Here is an 11,805-nt window from a genome sequence, read left to right as displayed (position 1 = left end):
CATTTCCTCATTTCATTGCAGGAAGAGCTCTCTAGGGTCTTTTTTCTTCATGAGGGCACTAATCCTATTCGTGAAGGCTCCACCATCAAAACCTAATTACCTCCCAAAGGCCCCACCTCCTAACACTCCACACTGGGGGTTAGAATTTTAACATATGAATTCAGGGAGGACATAAACATTCAGCCCCTAACCAGAACCCAATCTCTGTAAATATGATGAGCCCAATTTAAGGCAACGGGATTGTATATACGTTAAAGTTTGTTTTTTGTTTCTTTAAGAGGGAGTCTTACTATGTTGCCCAGGCTGTAGTGCAGTGGCACCATCTTGGCTCACTGCAACCTCTGCCTCCTGGATTCAACCAATTCTCCTGCTTCAGCTTTCCGAGTAGCTTGGATTACAGTCATGCACCACCACACTGGACTAATTGCTTTGTATTTTTAGTAGAGACTGGCTTTCACCATGTTGGCCAGGCTGGTCTCAAACTCCTGACCTCAGGTGATTTGTCTACCTCAGCCTTCCAAAGTGCTGGGATTACAGGTGTGTGCCACCATGCCAGGCCAAAATATTTTTTAATGTAAGATTTCATTGTATGAGTCACTGTAAAATGCTACCAATTAGCCAGGTGTGGTGGCAGGCTCCTGTAATCCCAGCTGCTCGGAAGGCTGAGACAGGGAGAATCACTTGAACCTGGGAGGCAGGGGTTGCAGTGATCACACCATTACAGGCTACTCTGGGCGAGACTCAGAGTCTGCCTCAAAAGAAAAAAAAGAAAAGAAAAAAAAGTTTACTATCTCAGCAATCATTTGATATAATGTCTCATTTGATAGAATGCCTCAATGATAATTTTGCAAAACACAAACTGGTTACAACATGCTCAAATTTGCTTGTAAATTTTTTCATGTTATTTTGAAGAATTTCATAATTTTACCTGCTTTCAATAATATTGTATATGTGTGTTTGCATAAATGTGTGTCTTGGAAGGCACAACTTGAATTACTGTGGGATATTTTACTTTCTGTGGCACCGTAAAGCTTGTTGCTTTGCCAGAAAATGCATAACTGTGGTTATTCCTCTAAGGATTCAATACACATCTCACTGGTGTGTCTCCATGCTTTTTGCTTTTGTTTAGTTTCAATGCTGATACTGTAAAAAATTTCAAAATATGTTAAATGTCAATTAAACGTAACACCAATAGTACCAGAAATTAACTGTTAAAAACTCCATCAATGTGAAAGTAATTAAAACACCGATAACTAATTTCATATGTGTACATTATGCAGGAACATTTATCTCATATCTGAAAAGTAGTAAATTCATGATAGCTTGATTTTTGTTACCATGCTAAAACATTTTCCAGTTATCCTGCCAGAAATAGATTCCTTTGAGGTTTGCTTTGGCCGAAAGTTCCCTTTGAGCTCAGACTTACCTCATCTTGGCATCTTCTCATTTCAACAACCTTGCCAGGTGCATGTCTTCTTTCTGCCTTACGGGCTTTCATTTCTACCTGGTCTGCTCATTAGTACTGGCAAGTGAAATCCCCTGCCCCTCTTGCAATCTGCAGCTAATGGGTAACAGGTACTAACTGACTGTTTGGGGCTATTGTCCTTCACTGAAAAGTTCTGCGTGCTTTTGGGAAGAGCCGGTAGAGTCCCTGTTAGAGGCAACTTCATCTATTTTGAAGGATCTATATTGACTTTTATTCCTTTCCCACTCCCACTTCCTGAGATTACCTCCCAAATAAACTGCATCCAAGTCTTTGTCGCAGGCTCTGCTTCTGGCGAAAGATGAACAAGAGTAAGTCACTGTTTGACGTTTATCTGATTCTCCTGAGTGAACATAAATTACCAAGGTATATTTTTGACCGATAATTTGCAAATGATAAAGGTGGCCGACTTCAGACTTCCTGTGGTCCTGAAGGTTAGGGTTATTTAACCCACAGAAAAAGATGGATGTTAAAATTCTCTTGCCTAGTAAAGATTATTATGTTTGTATTGCCTGTAGAAAGTTTATTAACTCTGCCGGCCATGGTGGCTCACACCTGTAATCCCAGCACTTTGGGAGGCTGATGAGGGAAGATCGCCTAAGGTCAGGAGTTGGGGACCAGCCTGCCCAACAAGGCGAAACCCTGTCTCTACTAAAAATTAGCCAGGTATGGTGCCTGGTGCCTATAATTCCAGCTGCTCCCAAGGCTGAGGCAGGAGAATTGCTCCCTGGAGGTCAGGGTTGCAGTGAGCTGAGATGGTGTCTTTGCACTTCAGCCTGGGCGACAGAGTGAGAATCCATCTCAAAAAAAAAAAAAAAGGAAAAAGAAAGTTTACTAACTCAGCAATCATATTTAAGTTTTTTCCACAGCTACCGTTGACTGCTCTCTGTCCTTCTGTTATTTACCTATTTACCTTATTGATGAGGTAAATAAAAGTTTGACACATCCTCTCTCTGTGTTTCTTTGAGACTTAAGTTTTTTAACAGCAAGCAATAAAAATTTCGACCTGAGTGAAAGTGATTGAGAGACACTGATGACTATAAGTCATCAACTTCAACTTCAGCTGTAGTATAGTGAAACTTATCCTTGAGTTGTTAGCGTAGCTAACATTTTTTTTTTTTTTTTTTTTTTTTTTTTTTTGTGACAGAGTCTCGCACTGTTGCCCAGGCTGGAGTGCAGCGGCGCAATCTCGACTCACTGCCACCTCTGCCTCCCAGGTTCACGCACTTCTCCTGCCTTAGCCTCTGGAGTAGCTGGGATTACAGATGCACACCACCACACAAGCTGTTTTTTTGTATTTTTAGTAATGTTGGGGTTTTACTATGTTGGCCAGATTGGTCTCAAACTCCTGACCTCATGATCCACCCACCTGGGCCTCCCAAAGTGCTGGGATTATAGGCGTGAGCCACCTCACTGGCCTATCAAACTATTTTTAACATAAATAGGATTGTCTCCAAAATGCAAATTATTAGACTACTTTCTTCAAAACTGCAGAAGTTGTTCTGACCCCCTCCCTCAAACAACACACAGTCCAAATGCAGCAAGCAGTTTAGGGGCCATTGTGTAGTATCTTGTGAGACCCCGAGGAAGTCCTAAGTCCTTAGAGCCCCAGCATGGCACAGGAGAGCATATGGAACCCGCATTCCTTGCTCCTCACACCCACCCTATATTGAAGGATTTAGAAATAGCAGGAAAGATCAATTGGTAATAAGGAGCATTGAGGTTAAGAGAAGAGCATATGACAAATGAAGATCACTTAAGGAAACTTGGACAACAGTTATGCCAAAAGCCCCTTGCTTCCTGATCACCCACACTTTCTACACATGGGGACAGCCTCTGAAATTTAGATGTTACCTTTTGCAAAGGGAAAGAAGAAAATCCTGACTATATATGAAATAATCAAAAAAGCCAGGTATGATCGACTTCATCTGGAACTAAGATGATATTTTCTACCACTAGGCAGAATAGCAGCCCAAAAAAACACTAAGTTTATTTGTTGAGAACTCAAGTGACATGTCTGCACCCGCCAAAAATGAAATATGTATGCAAACACCATAACACCACCCACTGTGTGGCCCTCGAATTCAAGAGCAACAAAACGAACAAAAACACCAAGAATTTATTCCACAGTTAGGAATTTCACAGTGAATTTTACTCACCGGAAATGAAAGCAACCTCATCCTTGTACCACACTTATTCTTCGACTTACATGCAAATATTTAGAAACAAACTAGGTATGAAAAGCGGGGATTGCATGTGTAATGAATTTCAGTCCATAAATATAACAATAATCTTGTATTGTTTATGGCATTTACAGAGTCCATAGCATATGCATTAACGCACTAAATCATGACAACAGCTCCGTGAGGTAGGTATTACTGAGTTTACAGGTGAAGTACCTGAGACTTGGAGGTTAAGTAACACGTCCAGGGAAACACAGCTGTGACAAAATCAGGTCCTCTGATACACAGAATCAGTATGTATTATCACATAGTATAAATAAAGAGAGACTAACTTATAGTCAACCCACCAAGGGAAAGAGAGAAATTAGGTCATTACATATGTCCCTCTAAGTTTTCCTTGAAGTAGCTTTTGGAAACTGACTTCTTGAGCTGTGGACCTGGTCATCTTTAAGTAGATGCTGGTGATTACTTCACTTTTACAGAATTAAATTTCAAAAGTACACCCCCTTTGTTCAATGTTTTGCCTCATATTTTCAAATTTTCATAAACACAAAATTTAGGTATAAGAGCAATGTATATGTGAAAGGAACAAACTCTTCATTAGATTCTATTGCTCTTTGAAGTTCCAAGATGTGGTGTCCATATTGTTCATCTAAAGCTAAATACCTGAATATGTTAACTTTAATAATGTGCAAACAGTTGTATGATAGGTATTGTTAAATTTTTACATGAATTTGTAACAAGAAAGCAGATAGTTACTGATAAGCATTTCGTATATAATTTTCTTGCTGACAGAACATAGGTGGCTCAAACTTTACAAGTCACATTTATCTAGTTGAATCCCAATTATTTTCGAAATAGATTAGCTGAAATTCAGATACACATACACAAACAAAAATAATATACCCCTCATATTAAAGACTTAGTCTCTGATCCAATTATTAACTTCTAGGTCTTGACTGATCTTACATTTTTAATTTCAGAGGAGTTAGGTAAAATTTTTGCTTACAGAAAAGCTTGGTTATTCATAAAACTAACTGAGAATTTTCGCTCGTCTGATAATACAGGGGTGAAATGTTAAGACAGAACGATTTTGTGATTAAATGGAATAAATTGGATCAGCACACAATGAAAAAAGAAATCAACACAAGAAAGAAAGATGTATTTGAGAACATTTTTAATAAATAATGTGACAAAATTACTTTTCTGATTATTGGATTTTCAGTATGCAAAATTATGGCTAAAAATAAGAGGCTTCTTACATGAACATAATGAAAACATTAATCACATGGATTGTTCCCTTAGGACTGCACACCCTTTCTACGGAACTTTTTCAAATTATCGAAATGAACACGCTGAGTTTTTGGTGAACAGCAGCCTGATTTTTGTGGTTCAGTTTTGTTTGGCTTTGTTTTCCAGTGGGGTCAGATCTGATACCTATCTGTGAATAAATGGACTTTTCTTTTTCCTTCAAATAGCACCAATTATAAAATCAATGATATTCATAAAATGACAAAAAAGTGTCATAGAAATCTACTAGTCAGAGGGCATCATTTGGCAATTGAAAGCAATGCCTCTATTGCAGATTTTAAGGAAATCTTGTAAGTTTCAATATTGGCCACAACAAACTTCAACCTCTTTTTGTCTTTAAGTCCAGGAAAAGTAAGAACCATTTGGTTCATGGCCCACAATAAAGTATGCACGTCACTTCACCATCTGTCATCATTCAAATACTCCAAATACAAACATAGAGCATTAACAAAACAGGTTAAAAACGCTTCTCAACATTTTTTTTTTCAATAAGACAAGAAAGGTTAATAGTTACAATGGTTTACAAATAAAGTTTAGTGATTGTGCTTTTAAAACCAAAAAAAAAAAAAAAGAAAGAAAGAAAAGAGAGAGAGAAAGATTAAAAACAGTGCATTACAAAAACAAAAATCAAACTTCTTTAAGTGGCACTTCTGAAAGTTGAACTGACACTACCAGAAGAAATTTAGGCCAGTTAAGACAAGGATGTTCTTACTCAATTGGTCATTAAAAACATCCTTGTTCATAATACGCATTTATAGTTTCTTTTTGATTGAAAAATAGAACAAGGTTTTGCTAGGTTTACTTATGACAATGACTAGACAACCAGAGACGCAACTGGCTTAGCCCTACTTATCCAAAAGTACATTTCCAGTAAGAATATACTTCAGTGATTGAAATGAAGACAAAATAAAATACCACCAGGGTTTGCAAAGAGTATATATTTACAATGTTTCTACCCCATTCAAATTACTTGTGGTTCTGCATTTGCTATATTTTTAGTTTCTTCCAGCAAAGGGTAGTATGAAAAACTAATTTTAAAATCATGTTAAAATGAAATATGTTTTAATTTGCATTAGCAGTTGGCTATGGAAAGATGACACTTTGAGAGCCCTTGGCATGAGGTTGAATATCAATTTTGCATCTTTGATCAATATCTTGCTATAAATTAGCTTGGCATATAAGCAGTGCAATGCCATATCTCAGGGGCAAAATGCAAAAGAACAGTTTGGTTCTCTCCTTCTGGCTGATGACGGAAGCAAGAAGTCAAAGCACTTTCCTTGCCAGAAGTAAGGTGTAACGGTTTGCTCCAACAGCGAGGGGAATAGGAAGGCTCTTTGTAGGGTTAGAGATCAAACAACAACCATAAAATCCCAATAAAGTTTTTAAAATGATACCCCAATAAGAGGAATAAAAATGACAATTTGTACACTCTGATTGCACTGGACATTTTATCTGGCATCATGTGTCATCAGACAGGAGGCATCTTGAGTGATAATTTTCACATTCGATCTCATAAGCCTCTTGGTTGTCTTCAGCTTTCAGTTTCCTGTAAGAGACACGTTATTGTCACATTTGAAAATAAATGTTAAGAGGATGTCTTATATTTGTTTATATGTATTTATTACTATTATAATTTAATATATTTTTTCATTTATTCACTGGCCAATGTTGAAAACTGCTCAAGTCAACTAATTCACTCATCAACTTTAGTTGGTTTTCAAAGAAAATTCAATAAATACCGAACTGGGTTCTGCATAGTGCCTCAGTGTTGCGTGGTGGAACAGAGGGCTCTGGGAAGGGAGGAAGAGTGTGTTGAGTTCTCTATCTCCCTCAGCCCCAACTCAACATTACAGCTCTGTTTTTGTTGGTTTTAAATACTGGAGTTAAGAGTAATGACATTTTGTTCCCCCAAAAGGCTTCGTCTATTTTAAAATAAACTAAATCTTGAAAAACAACTTCTCTAACTGTTTGTAGGGTGAAAGTCTTTCTCGTTCCAAACCTCAAAATCAAAATACATTGAGCTTTATAGAACTTTCAATTAGACATAATGGCTTACAAATTTTCAGCTTCTATTATAAAAAGTTATCACTTGACACGTATTTATTACATATATTTTTGAAGATTAAATATATTATTTAATAAGATCAAATACATTTATTAAAAAGTGTCCTCGTCGGCCGGGCGCGGTGGCTCACGCCTATAATCCCAGCACTTTGGGAGGCCAAGGCGGGTGGATCACTAGGTCAAGAGATCGAGACCATCCTGGTCAACATGGTGAAACCCTGTCTCTACTAAAAATATAAATTTAGCTGGGCATGGTGGTGCAGCCTGTAGTCCCAGCTGCTCGGGAGGCTGAGGTAGAAGAATTGCTTGAACCCAGGAGGCGGAGGTTGCGGTGAGCCGAGATTGCACCATTACACTCCAGCCTAGGTAATAAGAGCAAAACTCCTTCTCAAAAAAAAAGTAATTAAATAAAATAATAAAAATAAAAAAACATTGTCCTCAACTGATCTTTTATTAAATTGAGAAAACCCAATCTTTGAATAGAAGGAGAATTTATAATATGATATGGCTTACTGCCAACGCTATCTTGTAAGTTATCTGTCAAGCCTAACAAGAAATTTAAGACTTAAGAAATTTCCTCCAACTGGGAAGGTCAGTGTTACAGACTAGGCATAGAGTTTTAGAAGTGTAAAGGTGAAGGACAGTTAGCCAAACCAGTCACATTACCCTGCTGATGACTACGGCAACATGTCACTAACGTCATATAACTCTGCCATCTTACTGGGTTTTTATAGCCTGCTCCAATGCTATGAGTTATAATATCTCTAGATCAATAGCTCTTATTTCTTAACAATGTATTTGCCATATATATTTCTTATCTGAAAATCTGCAAATGAACATAAACCCTAGATAAACAACCAAAATGCAAGTAACATTTAAAACTTTGGAACACATTTCAAAAAAATTGCCAAATTCTCAGAACTTCAGTTTCTGCTTCATAGACATTAGAGTACTGAAAAGTTTGTGATAAAATAGTACTATTCCTATACAGTGCTGAAGGTTTCTGACTTTGAGGCTAATAAAACAGCTACAGTCTAACATTGGTAAACTTGGAAAAAAAATTACAGATACCTCTAATTCTTCATTATTATCTTCTCCTCTTTCATATCCTGCAAGTACCTGCATTTCTGCAATATTTCTTCGACCTACATTTGCTTGTTCTCTTTGTCGGCTTCCTGATCCTCTTGATGACATTGAGCTTGATGAACTGGGATCTCTGGGATTATTTGATGTTGGAAAAGTAGGTCTACAATAAGGTAGAATATCCTCTGTGTAATGAAATATAATAAATGCAGGTGAATACCATCATATACTTCTACTGTATATTGTATCACTCCTGTCTATCTGTAATTCTGAATAAGGAAGCATCATTGATTTGATGTATAAATGAGGACACTCTATAAGCATAATGAATAATGCAGCATAGTATCTTGAAAATGAAAAGTATAAGCCTTGTTGTTTTCCTATTAGTAGTCGGGGACTTGGATTGATTCTCTACTCAATAAGCTCTTGTCCATCTGAAACTCACTTGAGACCAGTATCATTAAAAGATGTAAACCAACCCTGGAGTCACACTTGGCTTCCAATTCTATCATTCACTATATGATCTCAGATTATTTTAGGCTTTAGTGTCTACTTTTCCAAAAAAGTGATAATATCTATACCTAGAGGGTTTCCTAGTGTTTATATGAAAACAGATATCCTTGTAATTTATAAAATGTTATTATAACTCCTAGAAATACCAAACAGAGCCAAGCTTCGGTTCACGCCAGATACATCAAAATATCAACCTCCATGTCAATGTCCTATTTACATTGCTGAACTCTGAATCTTAGAAGCCTGCTATTGTTGCTAACTTCAACAAGAAAGCCACCCCAATTAATTTCTTTCTCCTGAATTTCTACCTCCTCACTGCTTGATATTTGGTGCGACTTCTACTGATGCATCATCAGCTGGTTACTTCTCTCTGAAGACTTACGACTGCCTTTTGGACGACAAACACCTAAATACCTAACTCTTTGACCCTACTGCCTTCAAATGCTTCTTCTACTATTCACATTGCCTGAATGATGCCTGACTTCCCCTGAAGTTACCCCGATGTTCTCTGTAGTGGAAAGGTAAGGAGGAAGGCTAGCTCAATAGCACCAGTTAGAAATCATTGCTCCTCTCTCCGTGCACAAAAACACCTCCATCTCTGAGGCCAAGTCATCGTCTTTTGAAACTGGTATAGTCCTTGATAGCATCCTGTTCTTTCCATTCTACTTATCACAACTTTCACCCCTAACCAACAGTTCTGATTCATAGGAGTTTCACAGTCCATGAGGATGACCATTTCTGTAGTTTCTCTTCACAGCACTTGATATTATGTGACCGTCATCTTCTGTCTCTGTTTCATCAACTGCTTTCTCTCTACTGACTTTAGTTTTTTCAAACTACAGTATGATAAAATCTCTCTCTTGCTAAAAATTTTACCCTCAAGACTGTACTCTTCAAGAAATCAACACCTTCTTTCTCTCCTCACCACTCAGCCAAGCTTCTGGAAAAGCAATCTGGATTCAATATTGATAGTCACAATTCCCATTCACGCTGCATCTCACTGCAATCTATTTATACCTACATCACTACTATGAAACTGAGAAAATTCATAACGCTAACTATGTTTCCAGCCTTATGTGCCTGAACTTCTTACTGCTCCTAATCAATGCAAACATTATTATTCTCTCTGCTGCTAGTTTTCCTTCCTCCCTGGCCAATCTTCTGTGAGCTCTTTTTATGAACTACCTCCGATATGTTGATGCTCTACAGGTTTCTATTTCAGCCCAATGTATATCATTCATAAGTATATGTATTATACATATGAAAGTTCTATTATACATATATACATAGATGTGTGTGTGTGTGTCTGTATATATGTATATATGATATAGTCTGGATATCTCATATTGAATTGTGATCCCCAAAGTTGGAGGTGGAGGCAGGTGGGAGGTGTGTGGATCATGGGAGCAGATCTCTCATGGATCACTTGGGCCATCCCCTTGACCCTAGGTGAGCTCTTGCTCTGAGTTCACACAATATCTTATGGTTTACAAGTATTTGGCACCTCTGCCCCACTCTCTCTCTCACTCCTGCTTTCACCATGTCATGTGTCTACTCCCCGTTCACCTTCCACAATGATTGTAAGCTTCCTGAGGTCTCCCCAGAAGCTGAGCAGATGTCAACTCCATGTTTCCTATAAAGGCTGCAGAACACTTAGCCAACTAAATCTCTCTCTCTCTCTCTCTCTCTTTTAATAAATTACCCAGTCTTGATTATAGAAATTCAAAACTGGCTTAATGCTATAAAGTATTTTTTTCTTCTACTACCCTTAGGTTATTTTACCCTGTTTCATAGATTATAACCTTTTCCAAAATATAACTGTCATAAAGGCAGGTATTTTTGTCTGCTTTGTGTGCTGATATACTTTCACCTTGACCTATAAAAGGCCATTAATACATTGTTTTTCATTATTTTCATCATGCTGAATCATTCATTTATATTTTTAATTCCTAAACTATGCCCCAAACCTTCAGCTCCTACAGGCAGCCCAGCTGAACACCTGCTCTTGCACGTTCTTCAAATCCAACCTGCTAAACACTCATCTCGCAATGCTCACTCCCTTAGATGTCTTCCTTTCCTATATTCTCTAGGACAGCAAATGACATCACTAATGATTAAGATATACAAGACAGAAAATTGAAATGATTACAGATTCTTCCCTTTCAACAACCTTTCCATAACCCTTAAGTGTATCCTTTCCACACAGTCCAACATATAACAAGGAAGGTCGATTTTGACTCTAAAAGCTTTCTTGAATTTTCCCAGTCGTCCACCCTTGCTCCTATAGCATGGTTTATGTTTTCTATATTTCTTGCCTGGGGGCTGCACACATCTTCAAGCATCCTTGAGCTATTCCCCTCTACACTGTCTTTACTCAGCTACTTTTCTCTTATGAAATCTATAGGCTCTTTATGACTTAAGCCTCAAGAGCTTCATCTTTGACCACTTTTATTACGTGGTAGTACTGAATGTCTTACAATCTCCTCAAAAGACCTTCAAGCTTCTTATGCTGAATTAGCCACCTACATAAATCCTCTTTTCTTATGCAAGCTAAATTCCATTCATCCTGAAACAGTGTATATGTCATTTCTGCCAGGAAAGACCTTTCCTAACTTCTAACATTTTCTCTCTCACATTCCTGGATCAATTCTCTATCTTCTGGACTCTCAAGTATCATGGCACTATGAAGGTTATATGAATACAAAACTATCTGTGAATTTATAGATGATCTGTCCCTCTCTCTCTGACTACAAGCCCCTTGAGGTCAAGGTTCATGCTTATACATAAATCTCAGGATTTAGTACAATGCTTAATAACACAGTTGTTGTTTGATATATGTAGAAATAAATTGAACTAATGGAGGCAAATGTCAGCAAAATGATCAGACATTCAAGTCCAAAAGACCACTCTCCTTAATTAAAAATAATCTTTCATTATACATATAAATCAGGTCACCTCTTTCACTATAAACAATGTAAACTGAATTATGAAGGTGAAAATTATAGCAATGCATAGAAATGATCATTTAATGGCATATATATACAGGGTTAGGATTCAAATAAGAATTTGGAAAAGCAGAGCACATAAAAGAATAACTGGTCAGTGCACCTCAGTGATTTCCATGATTCCATGGGTTACTTGTTTCTAGACTAATGTCCAGTCTTAGTT

The 11,805-nt window shown here is 37.5% G+C and overlaps 1 protein-coding gene across 13 annotated transcripts in view; it reads right to left on the bottom strand.

Moving 5' to 3' along the window:
* Window positions 1-4,826: 4,826 nt before the first annotated feature.
* The window catches only part of ROBO1 (roundabout guidance receptor 1), a 1,154,664-nt gene continuing 1,147,685 nt past the window's right edge, over window positions 4,827-11,805 (bottom strand). For all 13 annotated transcript variants that reach the window (XM_002761303.7, XM_054248986.2, XM_054248983.2 and 10 more), the window contains 2 exons: window positions 8,113-8,309; window positions 4,827-6,523 (listed from right to left, as the gene is read on the bottom strand). In XM_002761303.7, the coding sequence (XP_002761349.3) occupies window positions 6,509-6,523; window positions 8,113-8,309 (212 nt within the window). In that variant the 3' untranslated portion in view covers window positions 4,827-6,508. The remainder of the gene's footprint in view (window positions 6,524-8,112; window positions 8,310-11,805) is intronic.

The sequence above is a fragment of the Callithrix jacchus genome, chromosome 21 (genome assembly GCF_049354715.1).
Source record: "Callithrix jacchus isolate 240 chromosome 21, calJac240_pri, whole genome shotgun sequence".
Classification (NCBI taxonomy): Eukaryota; Metazoa; Chordata; class Mammalia; order Primates; family Cebidae; genus Callithrix; species Callithrix jacchus.
This window is presented reverse-complemented; position numbering and strand designations above follow the sequence as displayed.